The 24471-nt window shown below is 40.5% G+C and overlaps 1 protein-coding gene across 5 annotated transcripts in view; it reads left to right on the forward strand.

The window, feature by feature from the left end:
* The first annotated feature begins 2037 nt into the window (after nucleotides 1–2037).
* The window catches only part of dapk1 (death-associated protein kinase 1), a 253471-nt gene continuing 231037 nt past the window's right edge, over nucleotides 2038–24471 (forward strand). Inside the window, exons 1-3 of one of the 5 annotated variants that reach the window (XM_060838350.1) lie at nucleotides 2474–2664; nucleotides 3292–3465; nucleotides 18852–18971. Coding sequence is in view for 4 of the 5 variants with exons in the window: in XM_060838328.1 (XP_060694311.1) it covers nucleotides 3404–3465 (62 nt within the window). In the remaining variant the exon portion in view is untranslated. The other 4 variants (XM_060838328.1, XM_060838343.1, XM_060838320.1 and 1 more) reach the window with 4 other exon arrangements.

Here is a 24471-nt window from a genome sequence, read left to right on the forward strand (position 1 = left end):
TTCAAGGAACTATGAACCCGCACTCCAAGGTCTCTTTGTTCTGCAACACTCCCTAGGACCTTACCATTAAGTGTATAAGTCCTTCTAAGACTTGCTTTCCCAAAATGCAGCACCTCACATTTATCTAAATTAAACTCCATCTGCCACTTCTCAGCCCATTGGCCCATCTGATCAAGATCCCATTGTAATCTAAGGTAATCTTCTTCGCTGTCCACTACACCTCCAATTTTGGTGTCACCTGTAAACTTAATAACTATATCTCCTATGTTCACATCCAAATCATTAAATAAATGACAAAAAGTAGAAGACCCAGCAGTAATTCTTCTGGCACTCCACTGCTCACAGGCCCCCAGTCTGAAAAGCTCCACCACCGCCCTCTGTCTTCTATTTTTGAACCAGTTCTGCATCCAAGGGGCTAGGTCTTCCTGTATTCCATGAGAGCTAACCTTGCTAATCAGGTTCCCATGGGGAACCTTGTCCAACACCTTATTGAAATCCATATAGATCACGTCCACTGCTCTGCCCTCATCAATCCTCTTTGTTACTTCTTCAAAAAACTTAAATCAATTTCGTGAGACATGATTTCCCATGCGGAGAAAGTGAGGACTGCAGATGCTCGAGATCAGAGTCGAGTGTGTGGTGCTGGAAAAGCACAGCAAGTCAGGCAGCATAAGCCATTTCTGATGAAGGGCTTATGCCCAACTCATCGATTCCCTGCTCCTCGGATGCTGCCTGACCTGCTATGCTTTTCCAGTGCCACACTCTCGACCATGATTTCTCACGCACAAGGCCATGTTGATTATCCCTAATCAGTCGTTGCCACACAGCACTAGGAACCTGGGTTTGATTCCAGCTCCTGGCAACTATCTATAAGGAGTTTTCACATTCTCTCCACATATGTGGGTTTCCTCTGGAAGTTCCAGATTTTTCCCAAGGTCCAACATGTCAGGCACATTGGCCATAGATAAAAAATGCCCATAGTGTCCAGGAATTTGAAGGTTACTCATGACAAAATCTCCATGTGGGTTATGGGGATGGGGTGCTCTTTGGTGGGTCAGGGCGGACTTCGAGTCATAAAGATATACAGCACAGAACAAATCCTTCGGTCCAATTTGTCCACGCTAACCAGATATCCCAAACTAATCCAGTCCCATTTACCAGCACTTGACCCATATCCATCTAAAGCCTTCCTATTCATATACCCATCCAAATGCCTTTTAAATGTTGTAATTGTACCAGCCTCCATGAGTTCCTCTGGCAGCTCATTCCATATATGCATCACCCTTTGCATGAAAATGTCGCTCGTAGGTCTCTTTTAAATGTTTCCCCTCTCGCCCTAAATCTGTGCCCTCTCGTTCTGGACTCGCCTACCCCAGGGAAAATATCTTGATAGGTTGAATGACCTCTTTTTGCACTGCCTGGATTCTATGATTCAAAGTTGGACTCAGAAGGCCTGACAAGAAAGGCAGAACTGCACCAGGCCTCGAAAAGTTTGTGTGAAGCAGCAATCCAATGACGATGGTCACTTCATGGGAGATATGGGCCTGTATCTTTACTCATACGTGTGTTCCCAGCTACGGATACCTTAGGTATCACCTTGTGGGAATGTGTCCAGTTTGTACCTAATCAGTTCCTTTTTGAATTCCTCCCTTTGCTCATCTATTAATCTTTGATTTAAATTCGCTGGGTCACATCTCTTTTCAGGTCCCTCCTCCAGCGGAGTCTTTTCACGTTTGATTTTTCCTTCTCCTTTGCCCCGACAATGAGAAGACTAATGCTTTTGTGATCATATTAAAGGCAAAAGGTATAATTTTGGAAATGCGACTCCACTTAATTCCCTTTTGAGTGCCGCAAAGAGGAATCTAGGAGTACAAGCATCTGTACATAATATCGCTGACAGTAATTTCTGCTATTATGTGCCATTGAAACAATCAGGAATCTGTCAATCAGCTGACTTCTGAAAATCCCGTAGATTGTTCCCATTTCCGCGAGTGGTGGTGGATTTGACGTTTGGAAGAGACTAACGGCAAAGTAAATGCTCCTTGGCGGAGAGGGGAGCAAACGGTAGAAATCAGAAGAAAGTAAGCGTTCCTGAGAGAACGAAGCATACGTCGAAAGAGGAAATGTGCAAACGCCACAGTGAGAGGGAAGCAGTGAGGTCTTTGCTGTGCGCCACTCACACCTTGTCCGGTTTTCAACGGTTGCTGACTAGTTTGCAGAAGGAATTGTGAGTAGAAGCAAAGACGTGGTGTTGTTCTGCGCGTGGTGTCAATATGAAGCCTGTAGATGAGGAGAGAGTGGCTGAGTAGTGAGCCTTGTGAGGGAGTCAGTGAGAGTTGCAGCAGCCTGTTGTTGTTATTGGCTGGGCCGCTCCGGTAACCAGGGGCAGCTCCACTTGGTGACGGAAAGCTGGAGCTGTTCCCTGGGAGCTGACCGCGCCAGTTCCGGGGGGTGGGGTGAGAAAAAGCACAGCTGTAAACTTCCATCTTTTATTTTTTTAAACACCGCCCTCCAGCCCTGGGGAGGGGAATGTTGTGTTTTAGGGTGGTAGGGTTGCTCCTGCTGTGGAGTGCAGGTTGTAGTTGGGTTAATGTGCTCGGATTGCGGTCCGGGTTGACTTTGGGCGCAAGGCCGAGGCTCGAGCACACTGTGTGCTTTCCTGAGGTACAGAACTCCCCACCTCCAAGTAGTCACCAACCTTCAAGTAACCGGAAGAGACCTTAAACATTTGACAGCGAGTTCTCTCTCTCTCGTATTGTCGGTTTTAATTTACCAAGTGTGCATTTTTATTAAATACATATAAATATAGATAATTTTGGTTTGAATTCAGATATAGCTGTAGACCGAATAAAAAGGCTTGTTTTGGGAGAATGAATCATGCTGGTTACTTTGTTTTATTTTTAAAAACAATAATCTATATATGGTTGTTGATGAACCTATGCTGTTGATTCTTCAGCTCTGGTGTTGGTCTGCTGTATTGGTGAGGAATCACCAACCAGCCCTTTGCAAAGATTGAGTGGCGCTGACTTTGTTCACGGTTACAATAGACGTGATTTTTTTTGTTCATTTCCCTGTGTTATTTTGAAGATAAATAGAATCAATCCTTAATTGTGCATCACGAGCAATGTTGATGATTACGTTGTTTATGTTGTACTATATACCGAATAAGGCAATGTAACAATCAGATTTTTCAAAAAAAATGTTCAGGAACGCCCATTTATTTAACCCAAATAGCAATCGTTTTTTTTTGGTGCAAAAAAGTCATTTTTGAACTTTTTTTTCCCCGCACAGGCTGGAATGCACTTTGTGTGGTTAGGAAGTGGGGAGGGTCGCCCTGTTGGATGCTGAAATTGGTTACCTTTTATCGGGCTGATTGTGCGCCGGGATGCAGTAACCAGTTACCATGACCGTGTTCAAGCAGGAAAATGTGGACGATTACTACGAAATCGGCGAGGATTTGGGGAGGTGAGTGTTTGGAATTTCATAGATTCGGATCAAGGAATCTGGTGTTTGTAACGAGGTGGCTGGAACAATGGACAAGAACGTTCTCATTTACTGTGCTCTGTCAGGTGATGGATCCATTTTGTCAGGAGGTGAAGGTATGGGGCAGGAATTGGGACTGATTTAAATCCCCCTCGACCCAGACGTTCAGACAGAAGACTTTTTTTTCCGTTAAATTTCCAACGAAACAGCTAGCATCGGACTGTTCCACTTAAGATAGTGGCAGATGCTAAGGGTTTGATAAGGGCCAAGCTATGGGTGTTGCACATGGTATGTAGCTTTATTATCGTTCCCATTCAGTTCAGCTATTTTATCATGCAGAAAAACCGATGGTGGTGACATTTCTGCCGACCTAACATATTTGTGGTTGTTTTTCCCCTCTTGGTAGGTTCTACTTAGCTTTGAATATAATGGGGTTCAATGTTTTGTCATCATTGTTAAGGGGTTTAAATTCTGTATTGGCATTTAAAAGATTTGTAGGGTTTGATTCATGCCTGGTAGTCTGTGAAAATAGCTTGAATTTAAATAGTATGTAATAGTGCATTTTCTCTAATGCATGTTACTACAAGGAGTAACATTACATAAAATGCACACAAAAAATTGGTCCAGAAGTGTGAACCCCACTGATTCAGTGTTCTACCCTCGTAACATCCTGTTAAAAGTCTGCATCATTCTGTGATCAACCAGAATTGTCAATTTAACTCCTAGTCTATATTAGGAAAAAAGCTATTTTCAGAAGACCCTTCTCCACTATCCCCTTCATCCTCACCTCCAAATGAACTTTGAGGTGATTGTGGACTTATTTGTTACTAAGGTTGACCGTGTCTGATTAGTTACCTTTACTACTGCCACCTTTTTCTTTCCTCTGAGTCATTCTTGCCCTTTGGTTTCTGTCTGTTCCAACTCCAATACTTTTTTTTATTTGTTTATCTATGTTCCCTCTGTATCCCAAACTAATCTTAGTCAGAAAACCTACCTTTTGCTCCCTCAACCCTAATCCAACTCAATTGTTCAGCACTCGGTCTGGGAAACAGGAAAGTAATGGTTTGATATTGCTAATGGTTTGCTCTTCATGGTTACTGTGTCCATCTTTCAAGTCTGCCATCATCACCCTTTCCTTAAAAAGCCAATCTTTGACCCCTCTGTCCTTGCATGCTCCATCTCCAGTATCTTATTGGAGCAATTGAATGTGTTGTAGCCTACCAAATCAGTACCTATTTTTCACAGGGTTCCATATCGGAATCTCTCCGGATTGGTTTGTTCTACTGGCAGAACACCAAAATATCCCTTATTAAAATCACAAGCAGCATCCTGTATGGCTGTAAACAAAAAAAGAAAGAACTGTGGATACTGGAAAATCAGAAATTACTGGAAAAACTCAGCAGGTCTTCAGTTCTGAAGAAAGATCACTGAATCTGAAACATTAGCTCTGCTTTTTCTCCACAGTTGCCAGACCTGCTGAGTTTTTCGAGCAATTTCAGTTTGTGTTCCTTTGTGACTGTGAAGGAAGTAAACTTTCCCTTCTCATCTTTATGGCCTGTCTACAGCCTTTTCCATGGCTGAACTACTTCTAATACTTATCCACTGTCATCCAGATAGATGGAACTGCTCTTGCCTGATTCAAATAATTTTATTTAGCATAGCCAGATAAAGAATCGATTTGCAATGACTTCTCTTCCCTCTTGCCTCCATGCAAACTCTCAGCTCTGAAATTTCCTTCTTATCGCTCTGTCTCTTTTTTTTTTCTCCTGTTTCTTCCATAAAATGCCTGTTTAAAAAGAAGCTTCTGATTGTCTGGCCCAGTACATGTGACTCGTCAAATTTAGTTTGATAATGCTCCTGAAAAACATTATTATTCAGTGTCTTTTTATGTTCAGTAATGCACAAGTTATTGTTATGGTCTATATGTGCTGTTGCTTGTCAACTTGCAAATACTATGTTGTTTTGTTTAGTTCACTGTAATTTACTTGGTTACATGAAATGCATTTTAACGTCTATCGAGGAGGAATTGTTTTGCACTGGTTAGGATTACAGTGACTGCGATTTTATCTAAAGCTCAAGTCACTTCAACTGAAAGGTGAAGCCTGTGATTAGAAGTCTTTTATGAAATATAATGGTTTCAGCATCCTCAGCCTAAGCTTTGAGAGTCAGTTTAGTGCTCTTTCTGATAGGTCTGACCTTGTATTTGATTTGTACTACGGTTAGTTACTTCAAATTGGAGTCCATGTTTGAAGTAAATATTCAGGTGTTGAATGGCTGAACCTTATTATTTTTAAACTGAGATCTTTCAAGGTTTTCAGAAGCTTTTTGTTTTTCTCAGTGATTTATAAATGTAATCTAAGTAGTAAATTGAAATTGAACTGGGCACTTCTCTGGTTTCTTCATGTTGAGCCTTCGTGACAGAATTGTGTACACGCTTGTTTCTAATGACTCGAGTTGATGCTGATACTTGACAGTTCTGGATGAAATCTGGCTTGATAGATCATATGTTTAATTTTTTTTGTTGACTGTAGTTCCTAACTGAAACAAAGTCACATGATGCTACATACTTTTTAACAATAGAATGTGCATTTATTATGTAAAAGAGAAAAAAAAGCTGTGCACATATTATGTTTAAAATAATCTTAACAAACATTAAACTAAGTTAAACCCTGTTTTCCAACACTATCCGCTGTTGAGACTCCAGTCCAGAGAAATTCAATCCTATCCCAACGCTATAAATTCCAATTAACTGATTCTTTCCAGTTTCTCTGTTGAAATGTAGAGAATATTTTGTGATCCCTCTCCAAATCTGATGGCCCAAACTTGTTAAATTCTAACTGTCTGCAAACTCTCTTGGTGTGAAAAACGTCACAAACTAGAAAAATGCTGCTGCAGTGACTAATTTTCATCTGAATTAAAGCTTGCTTCTGAACTCGACTCTCAATTGTTCTCAACAAAAACACTGGTGTTTTCTGAACTGACAACAAAACGTTTGGCTTAATCTATTTATACTGCCTGTCATAAATATAAAATTGTATGCATCTTATTCCATAAATACTCGAGGGGTTCTTCCAAGTCCTTGATTGCAGTTGTGTGTGTTTTTGGAACTGGTGCATTGAGGTCGCTGTTCCAGAATGAGATTCTGGCTTTTGCTTTTTAAAAAAAATCCTTTTATGGCTCGGACACATGTCTGTATTTCTCTCTTTTAAAAACAATCCAAATTTGTTAAATGATGATATATTTCGCACACCTTTCATCACATTGTCATAACACTCATCCAGGAATCTGTGCTTGTGCATTTGTGTTCTAACATAATGTCATTTGATGTAAGGAACTGGGTGATTGGGAAGGTGGTCACATTTTATAAGCAGATTTCAAATATTAATCTTCAGAAAATAAGCAGGATTCTCCTTTCTGCTGGCTTCCTATATATGTTTCGCCATTGGAGTTTTTGCAGTGATATGCTCCAGAATAGGTTTCACATTATGGTGATGTTTTGTGCACTGCATAACCTTTTCCTTCAGATATTTGGAACTGGAAGCCCTGGAGGAAGAAGGCTAATGTAGTGTGGCAGAATAAGTCACCAGTACTAAAAGTTCAAATCAGAGGAGGCCGCTGTCAGGGGAGTACATTAGTTATTGGGAGATGTTCAGAAGAGAAAGACACCCTCCCTGCCTACACTCCCTTGCAATGTACCTGTATCCTGCTTTGTGGCTATGCATCACCCAATGAGCATTACAGTCCAATGCAAAATATGAGGCAGTTGTATTCCCATTCTGCTTAGGTAAAAATAGCTCTGAAGTTTTATTACAAACATAATCTGAAGGTGACTTTTTGTATTATGGGTTTACAATGAGTTGAAACATACTTTACTAGGAGATTTTAAGTTTTATGTAAAGTAATGAATTTTATATAAAAAAAAGGGCGTTTGCAGTCTGTGGTTTTTATTTGTTGGTGGTTTAACCACAGTGCGTGTTTGATCTCAAATCAATTTCTTGTAGGGAGGACTAAAATTAAGGCAAAGCCCTTCCAGATAAGGAGGAAAAGTCACTATGTAACTCCTAATGGGAGATATCCAATCAAAAGAGCCCTTGAATGCCTACTATTTGCCTTGGCTAAGCAAGATGTCAAAAGAAGTCAGAATGAAAAGGAAGAAAAAAAACCACATCCTTATTTTAAGTACATTTAAAAACATTTTTATTGAATGTGCAAATAAATTTCTCCAAGTTCATGATACAGTAGCTACATTTCAGACTTGTTCACAAGTCGCTGTCCAGAGTTGTTGTCAAGTTTGTTAATGAAATACTGTGTTTTCTCCTACCCATAACAGAAATTTAAATTCTGATAGTTTTGTGTAAATGAATTACTGAATAAATACCTCTTTATTTCAACACATTAGTTTCTACTTCACATTTATAGAGTCAAACTAATTATTTGTGTCAGCTGTAGCACAAAAGGTTGGATATTCCCCTCAACTGAGAAGGTTATGCATTTGTGACATTCTAGAGACTCTAGAACTGTACTCAAGATTAAATCTGGGCTGACAAACCAATGTTGTGCTGAAGGAATGCTACACTGTCAAAGATATATTTTTAAAATGAAACATTAAACTGAGATCCTGTTTGTCCTGGCAGGTGGATGTTTATAGACCCCAGAGCATAATAGCTGTATTATTGGACTAGTAATCCAGAACCCTAGGGTAATATTCTGGTACTATGGGTTCAAATGCCACCATGGCATATAGTGAAATTTTAATAAACATTTGGACGACTTTCAGGTTTACAAAATCATGAGGAGCATGGGTAGGATAAATAGACAAAGTCTCTTCCCTGGGGTGGAGGAGTCCAGAATTAAAGGGCATAGGTTTAGGGTGAGAGAGGAAAGATATAAAAGAGACCTAAGAGGCAACTTTTTCATGCAAAGGGTGATACGTGTATGGAATGAGCTGCCAGAGGAAGTAGTGGAGGCTGGTACAATTGTAACATTTAAAAGGCATCTGGATGAGTATATGAATTTGGAAGGGTTTGGAGGGATTATGGGCTGGCTGCTGGCAGGTGGGACTAGATTGGGTTGGAATATCTTGTCGCCACGGATGGGTTGGACTGAAGGATCTGTTTCAGTGCTGTATATCTCTATGGCTAAAGGCGTACGTGTAAGCACTGTCAGTTGACATTAAAAACCTATTTCCTTCACTAACGTCCTTATGAAAGGAAAATTGCCATCCTTACTTGCTGTTTGCCTACATATGACTCCAGACCCACACCAATTTGTTTCTCTCTTATTTAAACTCTGGGTAAATGTTGGCCAGCCAGCAATGTCCGTATCCAATAAATAAATAATTTTAGAAAAACTTGAAGAGCAGTGGAGTGATTTCCAATATCCTGATAATATTTATCACAAAGCAGATTATCTGGTTATGATCACATTATTTTCAGGAGTTTGTATACAAATCGCTATCTATATCATAATAGCAACTAGACGTTAGAAGTACTTTGCTGGTTGAGAAGCAGTCCGGATGGCCTGTGGCCATGACAGATGCTATATAAATGCAAGCCCTCTTTTTCCTATATCACATAAAAGGATTGTTATTACCAATGAATCCATGCCCTAGGTTATGGTGTCTTAAGGAAAATAAACGTAACAACAGAAGTACAGGTAATATCTTGGAGCCTGCACCACCATTCAGTATGATCGTAGCTGATCATGCGATTTCAGTATCCCAGTCCTGCTTTCTCTTCATACCCCTTGAACCCTTTAGTGGCAAGGGCCGCATCCAGCTCCCTCTTGAACATAAAAGAGGCATGAGGGAGTAAATTGACAGAGAGGAAAGGTTATGTAATAGTAAGTCTGTTTAAGAGAGCTGTACAATGATGTGCAAAAGTAGAGCTCAGAACATTCCACTCCAACCTTTCTTCAATAAAGCTATCGAATTATAGTTGAGATAAAGCCAGGTGAGACGAATATCCTATCTAGACACTGTCTGTCATTTCAAAGTTCATTTAATTCTGGAAATATTCTGCTTGAGAGATGAGAGGAAAACAAATTGTTGCTGACTATTTATAAACCTGTTACAAGCAATATTTGCTTGGAAAATATTTGGTTGGAAATTTAGTTCATCAATTTGTTTTTATCTTTGAGTAATGGGAATAAGTCGATGCTCATTAAGTTCTGGTTAACCGATCACGGGAACAATAATGGCCCAGCAACATTGTGACTTCTGATTGCCAGGAATAAATCACCTCTGACCTTATGAATTATATTTTAGTTTTAAAGATTTCCTTAAACAGAATTTTACAATTTCCTTAAAGAGAAAAAAGCAACATTTCTACCTATTGGAATAGATTTGATTATTACTTTGATTCTCTTTGGACATCTGTCTATCACCTGAACCTGCTTTTGTTTTTCAGTTCCTCAGGGGCTATTCTGTATATTAGAATAGTTATGAGCTTTAGTTCCTGCAATTAATCCAAGACCCCTCAAGGGAATGTAAAAACTGATTTACACCAATTGAAAGAGAGGTGGGGATTAGTATACTGGCCAATATTTATCCTTTGACCAACATCATTAAAATACATTATGTGACCATTTTTGTTGTTTGTGGATCCTTGCTGTGTCCAAATTATTTTCCGACTTGGCAACATTGAAGTGTGACATGCTCTGGTTCTTTCTAACTAATTGTTTTATTTCTTCCTCCTAATTTCCACCACTTAATTGTGATACCTGTCTGAGTAACAAGCTTTTTTTTTTACAATGAACGTTTGTTGAATGAATTTCAAATCTTCATGAGGAAATGTTCTGCTTTGACTACACAATTGTAAAGCGGAATACTTCAGTATAGACCTAGCAACTTTGAGAAATTAACTTTAGATGTCTACACATTTGATTGTGATCATCTTCAATAAAAATTCATCTTTGATATGACAAGGTATTGAATTCTAGAAAATAGTTACAACAGTCCTGAACCTTGGACCTTTTTTGTAGATATATTTGGTTTCTTCTCTTACTGGCCAACTCCCCAAAAAGAGTTGTCAAAACAAAACCCGAAATTGCTGGAAAAACTGTGCAGATCTGGCAGCATCTGAGGAGAGGTAGCAGAGTCACTGGAACTGCAAAGTTAATTCTACTTTTTCTCCATAGATGCTGCTAGATCTGCTCAGTTTTACAGCAATTTCTGATTTCCAGCATCTGCATTTCTTTGGGGTTTGTTTTTCAGAAATTTTATCAAGTATAAGGATGTTAATTGCGAATTTTCCTATCAGCGTTCCAGGTAATTGCCACCCATTTGCACTCCAGTGGGTGCCCCTTCTTAATTCTTAAATTTGAAATTAGTAAAAGGGTGTTTTCAGATGCCGAAGACATTTTTGCTCAAATTGTATCCCACGTTTTAAAAATGTATTTTTTTTACGACTGTCTGATAGATCCATTACTTCTTTTAATCTGTTTCACCTTTTTTGGTCCATGACCATGTCAGTGGTCATTTTCCCTTAAAAGGTAGTAGAAAGAGAGAACTGAACTATTCTGGGACTTCTATCCAGTCCCTCTATACTCCCCTTTGACTGACTATAAAGTAAACTAGGTTCAGACAAATTTAGTTGTCTACTTCCAATATAACACCTGAGACAGGACAGAACAGGGGTTAAAATTTGGAGTTCCCCCACTCTTACCCATTGGATCACCTGGCTCTTATATATTTATTGTTTGTATTCCATGTGGGTATATTAGCATATTATTGGTCTAAGTATCTGCCTTTCAATGAGAGTTTCAAACACCCTAATTACTATCGTATTCTGTAGTAATTGAATAATTAATCTGGCTAAGGGACATATGGAGTAGGATGTATTGTTCACAGATGAGCACTGATTCAGACTGGAGGGTCACCAATTTGTAACCTAATTATTACTTATTTAAGGTTGGTATCTTGAGTGAATAGAGTATTTGTTAGCTCAGTTACTCATCCAGATAATTATTTTGCTAGGGAAGAATTCAATTACTGAAAAATATCAATTTAACTTGCTTAAACAAAACAAAATCATGACCTCCAATGAAAATTGTTGTGGTCTGAGTTCTGCAGATAATTGAAGTTCCAATATGTGCATGTTAGTACAGTGGGTTACAGAGTGCACTATTAAAAGGTCTTTAGTGCTTCAATTACAAATTATATCTGTGAACCACTGGCCATTCTTTTAAGTTGCTCCAATGGTTGGATCAAACAGATGGGGTTCCTATAATGTTTCAGCATGCAACCTGGAATGGCACAAAGCCACGATTCGTCCTGTACATGCATTTTGATTAATCTGCTCAGGGATGTTATTATATACATCTTTGATTCGGAGGTGGGGATACTATCACTGTGCCACAAGAACCCTAATGATTCATGCTGTATTAGTGGCTCTGCAATACAGTGTTTCAGAGCTCGACAGGGGAAAATACCTCCACGTTTCCCGCTTAAAGTTCTAAAGTGTGCCGTGACACCACCTGAAGCTTAAATTGCACATGATTGAAGGGCATCTTTGATTGAATATCTTGTACTGTATAAATAGAGTCTAATGATGACCATGAAACCATTGTCAATTGTCAGAAAAACCATCTGAATCATTAATGTCCTTTATGGAAGGAAACTATTGTCCTTACCTGTTCTGGCCTACATGTGACTCCAAACCCACAACAATGTAGTTAGCTCTTAACTGCCCTCTGGGCAATTAAGGACGAGAAATAAATACTGGGCTAACCAGCGACACTCTAATCCCATGAATGAGTAAAAGATAATAAATGGTCACCAGTATCTATGAAACCGTATGCACAACAATTAGTTCGTTCAAGAGAGGATAAGCCATGGAGCTGAGTAAATTCTCCAATAGCCTGTTCAGAAATATGTAGTTTAATTTTAAAAAATGCAACGTCCTTTGCAATGTTCTGCTGAATCTACAATAATAGCTTAGTATTCCATATTTAAATTTCTTCGCAGTCATGAAATAAAAGGAATTCATGTTGAATATCATAGAATAGAGAAGCTGAATATTATATGGAGAAAGAGACTGTAGGAAGCTACAGAACGGAGGGATTTGTAAGCCTTCGTCTCTGAGTCTCAAAAAGCCAGCATTCATGTTCAGTAGATAATAGGGAAGGCAAATGGGGAATATTGTCTTTATGTCAAAGAGAATGGAGTATGAAAATAGGGAAGTTTTGCTAAAATTACACAAGGCACTAATACAACCACAGATGGAATACTGTAAACCGTTTTGGGCCTTTTATTTCAGGCGGTTCAGCGAAAGTGCATTGGCTTATATCAGGTATAGAGAGACTATCTTTTCAAAAGGGTTTGAGTAGATTGGCCCTATGATATTTGGAATACAGAAGAATGAGAGAGGTCTTGATTTAAACATACAAGATTCTTGGGGTAGATGTGGAAAGATTGTTTCTGCTGTGGAAGAGTCTCGGACCAGAGGGCGCAATCTCAGAATAAGGGGTCAAATATTTTAAGATAGATGAGGAATTTCTTTGAGGTAATGGATCTGTGGACTTATGTATCACAAAGGGCTGTTGAGGCTGGGTTATTAAGTATTAGAGGCTGCACTCGACAGATTTAATCAGTAAAGAAATCAAGAGTTATGGAAAAACGCTACAAGATGATCAGATCAACCATGATCCCATTAAATGGTGCAGCAGGAATGTTGGGCTGAATTGCCTACTTCTGCTCTGACATACGTTGTTTTTAAAGAATCATAGTTTGGTTACTCTATGGAAGAAGTTATTTCGCGTATTGTGTCTGTGCTACTTTGGTCCTACGATCTAAAGTTTCCTTATGTAATCAAAAATTAAGTCAAGCTAACTAAAGTAGAAGAACTTGCATTCATACAACCAGTAAATTAATTTTGGAATACAACTTTCAATGTTTGGTAAGCTAATGTCCGCCAGTTTCCACTGAGCAAGGTTTCACTAAACCACAGTGAGGTAAATCATCACTTAAACTGCTATTATTGTATTTTATATTGGGGAGAGGATTGGCAGGCGTGGTATATGCTAACAGGGACCGTCCAAGTGGGAAGAGTACATGGAGAGTAGCTGTTGAGCCTAGGGAGGATTTGGGATTGGGAGTGATGAGTAGGGCTGGAGGTGGTACTGGGTGCTCCTTGGCCTGCAGTAACAGACTTGGGGGCAGTGTTGAGGCAATCAAGGAAGACCAGCCTGCTGGAAAGCCCTCCCCAGATCCAAACCCTATCCAGATCCTGGGCTTTCATGTATAAAGCCTTGCTCCCTTTGGCCTGTGTCAGGCACTAACCCCACACCTTGGCCTCACCAACTTAGGTTGAAACTGGCCAGTAATACTCTGCTCCTTTCTAACTATGTCTGTGCACGTGCGTTGTGCCAGATTGGATTGCGTACGAGCAGGAGTACAATGCAAATTCCCAAGCAGCAAAGTTCTGAGACAGATGTCATTTGGAGTGTTGGTCACGCTACATCTAAGTTGTCCATAAGGACATTGTGTGTGTGTGTGTGTGTACTGGCTTCTGAGGAAATACCTGAAGCAGTTCCATCTGACCCCAGCAGTTTCCTGAGGCAGCAATGTGCAGTGTGTTGTGGCTGCCACTTTGTTGACTGTGCTGGAATATTTCTAACGTTCCTCATGTCACTATTATATGGAAAGCAACAATTTTTTTTAGGATACTATTACAGTTTTGTGGCAACCTCCATCAGCTATTATGATTATTCAAAACCATATCCATAGGTGCAGCTGTTAAAGGTAAAAGTATATTCGATTTGGTATATTCTGAGAACTTCTTTCGTATACAGAAACCAAATTCCATGCAACCAAGAAAGCTAGGTAGGAGTAAACTGCAGCACCATTATTTCCGTTGGTACATTGGATAGAGTCTGCGATTGGATTTTGAATTTGCAATGCAGAATTTGATAAAAATGAGTTGATAACATCACATCAAAGGGAACCGAACATTTTGGATCTGAGTGAACAAGGCAAGGAACTGATCAGCTAAATCTTTTAACAGGTTGATAATTAACAGGGTCTAACAGGAAAGTACAAATTGGATGAAGCCTGTGACAATTCAGGTACGTACAGTAGAAATATTTCCAGTAGAAAATGGAGAAAATTATTTTTAAAAATTTGCTTTACTATCACATCTTGAATGGGTACTGAAACTGGAATGGACAATATTTAACTTTGTAGCAAGTTTACTTAGCATTGAATTGTTGTAAGCAGGTGTTGAGTCAGAGAGGGAGACTAAATACGGAGCAGTCTAACTCCAACAGTAATTTTTGAATTTGAGCTTGTGTCCATCTGCTGTTTGCTTAAATTTCCTGTAGCATTTGACCATTAATAGTGATGAGCACATCAACCAAATTTATTTTGAATACATAATCTGGTACATAGAAATCTCTTAGCATTGTACAGCTTATTTGGAAGCTCATGGTTTTTTTTTAAAATCTGTAATATGAATACATTATGTTAGTGAGTAGGTTGTTGGGTTTAAGCGATGTTTATCTTTCCTGAGAGTAGAGGCATTACCTGACACCTCTGTACTTCTATGATCCTTGTCAGATTAAAAGTGGGTGAGGTTTCCTTTTCGTGCTTAGTTGTTTCCTAAAGGTGGTGGTGAGATTAGTGGAGCAAACAAAAAGTGAAACTATTTAAATTTATAAAAATTTTTCCCCTCTCACCCTAAATCTTTACCCTCTCACCTAGTTCTGGCCTCTTTCCCCCACCCCCCCCACCCACCCTAAAGGAAAAGACTTTGTCTATTTATCCCATCCATGTCTCTCTTGATTTGATAAACCTCTATAGGATCACCCCTCAGCCTCTGACACTCCTAGAGGAAACAGTCCTAGCCTATTCAATCTCTTCTATAACTCAAATCCTCCAACCCTAGCAACATCCTTGTAAATCTCTTCTGAACTCTTTCAAGTTTCACAACGTCTTTCCGATAGGAAGGAGACCAGAATTGCATGCAATATTCCAGCAGTGGCCTAACCAATGTCCTGTACAGTCGCAACAAGACCTCCCAACTCCTGTACTCAATACTCTGCCCGATAAAGGAAAGCATACCAAATGCCGCCTTCACTATCCTATCTATCTGTGACTCCACTTTCAAGGAGCTATGAACCTGCACTCCAAGCTCTTTGTTCAGCAACATTCCCGAGGACCTTACCATTAAGTGTAATAAATCCTGCTAAGACTTGCTTACCCAAAATGCAACACCTCACATTTATCTAATTTAAACTCCATCTGCCACTTCTCAGCCCATTGGCCCATCTGATCAAGATCCCGTTGTAATCTGAGGTAACCGTCTTCGCTGTCCACTACACCTCCAATTTTGGTGTCATCTACAACTTACTAACTATATCCCTTATGCTCGCCTATAATCACTTTTAATGTTATTAACCTAAATGTTTTGGCACATTGCAGTTGAATTACCTTTTGTATCCTTATACTATACCTAAACAGCAGTATTCTAGTTAAATTGGCTGTTAATGCATGCTAACTTATGAAGTAAAGCGAAATGGGTGGTGCTCCAAAGAATAACATGTATCCATGTTGACACATCCTCTTCTATTGAAGGCATCAATTTCCACTGGGAAGGAGGAAACTTGACTGAAAGCTCTTCAGTATTTGGTATTTTGCCATTTCTATGTGAATATTTAAAAAGACAACTGATGTTTATGTAACCTGTGACAGATGTATGATTTTATTCATTGAACTGTCTGAGTTATTTGGGAATAATAGGTAGTCCATGTTGAATGAAGAGCACCAAACCAGTTAATAGATTTAGAATGATAAAGAATTATTCAAAATATTTGTTTGCAAATTGATTGATAGTGGTGGCATGGTGGCTGAATGGGGGCCGGCACAGTGACTCAGTGGTTAGCACTTCTGCCTCACAGCGCCAGGGACCCAGGTTTGATTCCAGCCCCCAACGACTGTGCAAACTCCACACAGACATTCTCCCCATGTCTGTGTGGGTTTCCTCTAGGTGCTCCTGTTTCCTCCCACTGTCCAAAGATGTGCAGCTTAGGTCATGCTGTATATTGCCCAGAGGGATGTGTAGGTTAGGTGCATTAGTCAGGGGCAAATATAGGATAGGGGAATAGGTCTGGGAGGGTTACATTTTGGAGGGTTGGTGTGGACATGTTGGGTTAACGGGGCTGTTTCTACAGTGTGGGGATTCTAATTCTAAACCTAGTTTTTGACATTCTCTGAATGTTGCCTGTAATTTTTGATCTACAACGTTCTCAGTGGCAGTGTTACGCATGTGAACTTGGAACATGCAGATATTCATCTTACTTTGCATTCATATGAGAAAGATGTGATATTTATATTATTTTGTTAAAACTTTGTCATGCAGAAATTGAAGGAGACAAACAGAGGGTTAAGGAATACAGATTACTAATTTTAATTGCTTGAACAATTAACACTTTTGTTAAAGTGAAGGATTAGTCATGTTATTTATATGAATTAGTTGAAACAATAGATTCAGAGTAGCATATCCCTTGCACTGTGATCCTTTTAGTAGAAGTTAAAGTGAATTTGTACAGTCTTTTAACATTAATAATCTTATGTGGGCATCACTAGGAAGCCCTCATTTATCACCTATCTTTGAGTGCCCTTAAGAATGTAATGGTAAGCTGCTGTTTTGAACTGTTGCAGTCCCATAATGTAGAGAGTTTCAGATGTTTTGTCGAGCAGTGAAGAAGAGATGCTAATTAACTGTCCAAGTCTAGATGTTATATTTGTTGATTTATAGGGAAACTTAAAATTCATGGATCCATGCATCTGTTGATCTTGATGTTATAGGTGGTTGAAAGTGCTGTTAAAGAAACTTTTGAGTTTTTGGGAGTAGGGATAATTAAAATGGTGTTTTGATCTGAATGGCCTTTTAGAGGGTGGGTTGTTAAGAATATTCAAAGCAAAGACAGACATATTTTAAGCTGGAAAAGAATCAAGCATTATGGGGAAAAAGGCAAGAGACTGGAGTTTAAGATTATCTCATCAGCAATGGTCTCATTGAATGACAGAGCAGACTTGATGGGTGTAATGGCCTGTTTCTGTTCCTACATGCTATAACCTTGGTGGAGAGACTGTGGGAAGTCAGGAGGTGCTTCCATAGTTGTAGAATACCAGACCTCTGACCTTCTGTTTTAGTTGTTACTTTTAATGAGCTGCTCCATAATTTTCTGATCAATGGAAACTCTCCAGGATTTTGTTCCTTGATGAATCATTGATGATGCCATTGAATGTCATGAGGTTGGATGCTTTTTTTTTTGTTTTCATAAAAATATCTTTACATACGTAGTTACTAATGCAATTCAGTTCTGTACAAAGAAACAAACGTTGGAGTTGACACTTTTCAGCAAACAAACCCAGGCATTTGTTACTTTGGCGAGACAGTGTTTATATACATTTGAGGCACTGGGACAGTCTGATAACTCAATGGACCTCCATTTAACTTTGGCAGAAAGACCTTACGCAGTGATCTTTCCTACGAGACCAACCCCATCCTTCACAAAGTTTGTTTTTTGTGTACCTGAGAGTCTATGCATGGCTTGATACAGTCACACACAAAGGTGGCCATCAGGATGAGGGTGGCCTTGGGAATGTTAGGTCCCCCCTCCCCCTTCAGAGTTTTGTAGGTAGGGTTCCTGCAGACCTGGACCACCTCCAGATTAAGTGCAGATGGCTCAGGTGATTGTAGTGGTCCAGGTTCGGAAAATGGGAACTGTGCCATCTATAACAACAGAGTGCCTCTCACCTGATGACCAGTTTTTACCCACAATGGAGAGTGAGCGATGTTCTGAAGAGACTAATTTCTGCCTCACCTTGGTCTTGTGCATCTCTGAAGATTTTGCACGTGCCCTGACCTTGCAAACCATATTCCCGGCACCTTCAGTTAATCTGCCCTGATGGTGACAGGGATTACGGATTGGTTGGCTTGCTTCCCAAAGAAATGGCCTCACTCTTGCCTTGATTCACCTTTGGCTTCTGAGGCCAGTTCAAACTGATCACGAATGCTCATGAGTCTGCACCAAGCAGAAAATGACACTGTCATCTGTGTACAGGGAGGTTTAGAGCTCTAGCAGTCTGTTGCTTGGAATAGTCATCCCTCTTCGGCTCGTGCCCTTCCTGGTGGACAAAGCCGCAGAGATTGGGCAGCCTTGCCTGACTCCAAATCTGATCGGGATGCTTTATGATTCCCAACAGTTGATCGAGACTGCACTAATGATATTGATGCAGAATTGTCAGATTCAGTTGCGAGTTCCCTATCCAATTGGCGATGACCTTGGGCAGGATTTTGCAGTCCTCATTCAGCTGTGAAATTGGCCACCAATTTCTAATTTCCTCCATTTTCCCCTTCTTGTAGACGACAGTGATGAAAGCTTTCCTCCTGGATTCGCACATGCTACCTGACAGAGGTATACTGTAATACAACTCCAGCAGATCCTGGCCAATATGTCCCACAGAGCTGAATACAACTCGGCCGGTAAGCTGTCACTTCCAGGAGTTTCATTCTTTTCTAAGGACTTGAGGACCTTGGACAGCTCATGCAGAGACAATGGCTGGTCCAGCCTCTCCCATGTGCTGTCGTCTAAGACCTCTGTGATAGAGGACAGGGACAACTGGGAGGCTGTGCTTTCTGTGAGCTTTGTGTCACACAGTCTGACATAAAAGGATTTGCTGATCCTCAGGGTGTTAGACTCAGATGATGTTACTGTGCCATCTTCTTCCTTCCTCTGTGACGTAGACACCAAGCATCTGCAGCAGGAGTAGGTTCTGACTGCTTTTCTGGAGTTTGGACAGTTTACCCCACCTGTCTCTTGCCCTGTAAACACCTTTGAGGATAAAGAACGTTTTAATGTTCCCTTTGACTGTTTCCCATTTGTCCACTGGAGACTCAAAAAAAAGGATCTTCTCCAACCCGTGTAATCCATTTTGAGCACCTCCGTGTTTTCCAGTGTCAAGAGTTTCACTTTCATGCTTCAAAGTTCCCTTGCCGGCATGCTGGTCATCCTGTAGGAGGCAGTGGTTAGCGAAGAGTACCTGTTTGACCAAGAAGGTGCATGACGCAAACAGATAATCTAGCTTTAAGCGGACAGACTTGTGTGGCTTTAACCAGTTGTATACACTCTGCGCTCTATCAGAAGGGGTGCTGAAGACGTCATGAGGCTTGGCAACTTTAACCGTTTCCATAAGGAATCTCGACATGGCATCCAGTTTGCTTTTAGCCCTTTCAGATTTCCAACTACATCGATGATAGTGTTGGAGTCAGCAGCCAGAATGATTGGCTTGGATGAGGCCAACAGTTGTGGGAGCTGCTGCAGGATACCCAGCTGCTCACTCTTAACCACACGTTAATTAGTCTTGGAGCGTTTTTGCACATAGCAGACACTATGATGAGGCGCCTGCTGACCACCTCCTTAACTTTGGAGATGGTGAAGTGACCTCCTTGTAGCAGAATATCCAGGCCAGAGGAACTGCAATTATTTCTCTGCACTGATTACCTTTTCCTCCGCTTCAGCCTGTCGTCCTTCTGGACACCCCTCCATTTCAGTTTTTTTGCTCGAAGGTGAGACCTTACTGTCCTTTTGGGATCAGTGGCTCACGTTGTCACTTACCGCTACTTTGGCACACAGTGATCCTTCCTCCACTTTCTTCCCATTCACCCTGACTGTATTGCAGACCCCCTGACCTGAGGCCTGGGAACTAGCAGAGGCCATGGCACTGGCTGGCTGGTTACTGAATTGGCATTGGGCCGAAGTCAACATAAAGATTAGATCACCTATAGTATGGAAACAGACCCGTCGGCCCAACAAGTCCATACCGACTCTCCAAAGAGTAACCCATCCAGACACATTCCCATATTCACCCCTGATTATGGGCAATTCACCTAATCTGCACATCTTTGGATTGTGGGAGAAAACCAGAGCACTCGGAGGAAACCCACGCAGACATGGGGAAAATGTGCAAACTCCAAACAGTCAGCCACCCAAGGCAGGAATCGAACCTGGGTCCCTGGTGCTGTGAGGCAACAGTGCTAACCACTGAGCCACCGTGCCACACTATTTCTCCACCAATTTCAGCTCAGCTCAACTGATCTTCTAAGTTTTGCTCACAATCATAATCCAGCAATGATCTCAAGATCTTCCTATGATGAAGGTTCTCAGCTGAGACTTGTCCTGAGAGGATGATCTTCTGGATCATGATATCTCTCCTGCCAGACAGGGAGAGCTGCTCAACTTCCTGTAGTTTGCTGGCATAACCGCTGCTAGTACCTGTGATGTCTGAATGTCCCTTGCCACTAATTCTACCTTTTGGATGTTGTTCACATGTGTTGCTGCATTTGAGCACGGCAACAAATTGTAACTGGACCGAAGATTTGAGTGTATTAGGCTTGGTTGTAAAGCATGATATGCTTTAATGATCTCTCTGGAAGATTAAAAATAGGTGACACTTCTTCTTCTACTTCCTTTTGTGTTTCATACTGTTCTCAACTTCAGAAAAGCTTGAAATACTCTTGGGTGGAGAACTGAAAACTCTAGGCACCACACATTTGGACAGATGCAGTGGGTATAGATTGTAAGATCATAAAATGTAGGAACAGGCGTAGGCCTATGAAGTGTGCTGCATCATACATTGAGATAACTGTTGGTATTATAATTCTTAACTTGATTTACCTGCTTTTTTTCCCCAAACCCTTGATTCCCTTAGTGATTAAAAAGCTATCTATCTCCGCCTTAAATACACTAATGACTAAATCCCTCCTCCTCTCGGTTCTGGAGGGTTGTTCCTTCACTGAGACTGTGCCCCCAGGTCCTCATCCCATCTACTAATGGAAGCATCATCTCTATATCCACTCTATCCAGGCCTCTCCATATTCTGTAAGTTTCAATGAGATACCCCCCTCACCCTTCTAAACTCCATTGAGGACAGACCTCAGAGTCCTCAAACTGCTGTTCAAATGACAAGCCCTTCATCTCTGGAATTGTTCTTGTAGATCTCCTTTGGACCCATCCAGTGTTGCATATCCTTCCTTAGATACGAGTCCCAAAACTGCTCAAAATATTCCAAATGTGGTCTGACCAGAGCCTTATACAAATTCAGCAGTACATCTCTGCTCTTGTGTTCTCGTCCTCTTGAAATGAATGCTAACATTTCAATTGCCTTCCTAACTGTCAACTGAACTTGCACATCAGGGCAGGATTGATTGGCATGAGGGGCCATAGTTTTAAGATATTAGGAGAAAGGTATAGAGGGACATCAGAAAAAGGTTCTTTACACAGAGAATTATGAATGCATGGAATGTGTTGCCAGCGGTGGTGGTGGAAGCAGAGTCATTAGGGACATTTAAGCAACTGCTGGACATGCACATGGAGAGCAGTGAATTGAGGGGCGCGTAGGTTAAGTTATTTTATTTTACATTAGAATTAAACCTCGGCACAACATTGTGGGCCAAAAGGCCTGTTCTGTGCTGCACTTTTCTATTTCCATCACCCTTAAGAAAATCCTGAACTAGGACTACAAAGGCCCTTTGTGCTTCATATCTCCAAAGCCTTTCCCCATTTAGAAAATAGTCTCTGCCACTTTTCTTCCTATCAAAGTGCATAACCTCACACTTTGTTTTTCCCAAATTATATTCAATATGCCACTTCTTTGCCCAGTCCCCCATCTTGTCCGTGATCTTCTGCAGCCTCCCCACTTCCTCAGCACTACCTGCCTCTTCACCTATTTTTGTGTCATCATCAATTGAAACAATAACCTCAGTTCCTTCATCCCGATCATTAATGTATAACTGGAATAGTTGTAGTCCCCGTTGTGGACCCCTTCACTTCTAGTAATAAATGGCTGCCATCCATAAAAATGGCATCCCTTTATCCCGACACTTCGCCTTTTACTAGTCAACCACTCATCTATTCGTGCCAGTGCCTTCCCCCTAACACCATGGGCTATTGCATTTTATTTTCCCAGTCCACCTGCATATTGAAGTCCCCTCATGATTATTGTAATATTGCCTTTCTTCCATGCCTTTCCTATCTCCTGGTTTATTTTCCAACCCACATCCTGACTACTGCCAGGAGATACATACTTCTCATTAGTTTTGTTTTCCTTTTTGGTTCCCCAACTCTACCCATACAGATTCTATGCTTTCTAAGTCTATTGTCCAAATCACTTCTTGCTATCAATTTAATTTAATTTCTTAGTAACAAGGCAACCTCGTCCCCTCTCTCCAGCTGCTTATCCTTTTGATTGAGTGCATAACCTTGGATATTTAGTTCCCAACCCTCACTCCCTTGCAGCTATGTCTCTGTGATACCCACAACATACCTGCCAATTCCAATCTGCACTACCAAGTAATTTACTTTGTTTTGTATACTGCATGCATTGAAATACGAAACTCTGTCTGTTGACAGCCCCTTTACTCATATTTTTCCCCTTATATGCTGTGCCTGAAGTTACATTCCTCAGCCTTTTCATACTCTCTGTCCTATTCCTTTCTCTGGAAACGTTTTAATAACCTCTGCCGAGACCTCCCCTCAGCTTTTAATGTTTTACATTATTTTCCATGCAACTAAACCTCAAACTATGTTCAATTCCGTTGGCTAGTCTCCGCTGAGACAGTTTTATGAATAGTGCAAGTGGCCTCTGTGTTATCTCTGTTTTGATAGGACTGGGAGGAGAATTGAATAGAGTCTGTCCAGTAGCTTTTGCTTCAATAATCATTGTGTGGATATTGACTGAGGATAGAATTCAAATGTGACTGGGATGTTATACAGTCAAAACCTGGTGTTAAGTATTATGCATGCAGAACAGTCACAGGGTTGCCAGTGCACACTCGATGATACCTTGGCAGGGTTGATAAATGAAGGAGTAAATTAGATTGATTGGGCAGAATTAACCTTTTTGCATCAGTCCCTATACATTATACATACCGTAGATGTAAGAAGACTATTCCAGAAGTAACAGCCGTTGTCTTTCTGGAATGAGTCACATAACATTTTGGTGAGAGTAGGGAAAGGAAGTGTTCAGTAAGCCTCCGCCTTCTTTCTCTTTCTTTCTCTCTTCTTTCTATCTTCAGAGTTGGCATCTAATTACCATATATTATTGAATACTTTATTTTCTGCCCATCACAAATTCCCACACTTCGCTGTAAATTTTTGAACAGAACTTTGTGTATTATCAAATGTCTAGCACGCTAGCTCGTGGTCAGTTTGAGACTTATTTATTCTGCGCTTTATTACATAAGTGTGAATCTAGTGATTCTCATATAAAACAGAATACACATTAAACACGTGATCATGGATTTAAAGAACCTTTCTGTACAAAAAGCCATTTGGTTCATTAATATTCTGACAGCTGTCTGGCCCATTCCATTGACCTTTCTGTACAACCAATTTTCCTATTTGGTTTTGATATTAAGAATAGTGACTGGGGGCTTGGCCAAGTTTGTGGAATCTTAGGTGCGTCGAAACTGAAGTGTTTTTACATTCATGCTGTCACCTAAAGCTGTCTGCTTCACTATTAGGGGATATGTAAATTATCAACTAACAGTCTCACTCCTAGCCTTGTGACAGAAGTGAATTTCTTCCATCATTTTAGGTCTTTAACTAGAGCCTTGATCCAATAATGGGTGGATAAGAATCTGAAGCAGTCAAAAATTCTAGTGAAATGTTTGCCTTTGTCAAAAGGAAATTGAAATACAAAAGAGTGAAAATAATGCACCAATTATTTAGTCAGTCTTAGTCAGCCTCCATCTGGAATCCTGTCTTCAAATCTGGGCAACAGCTTCAGAAAAGATGTTTGCAAAAGCAAAATCATGTACATGATAGAAATCTAAAGCATTCTGGAAACACAAGGGTCAAGAAGCAGCGCTCATGGAGAGTAAGTGAGAGTTAAGATTTAATTTTGATGAAATTTCACCAGATTCTGCTCTGAATCATTAACTTCCTTCTGCTCTTCACAGACGCTGCCTGAACTTGAGCATTTTC

This window comes from Hemiscyllium ocellatum, chromosome 2 (genome assembly GCF_020745735.1).
Source record: "Hemiscyllium ocellatum isolate sHemOce1 chromosome 2, sHemOce1.pat.X.cur, whole genome shotgun sequence".
Classification (NCBI taxonomy): Eukaryota; Metazoa; Chordata; class Chondrichthyes; order Orectolobiformes; family Hemiscylliidae; genus Hemiscyllium; species Hemiscyllium ocellatum.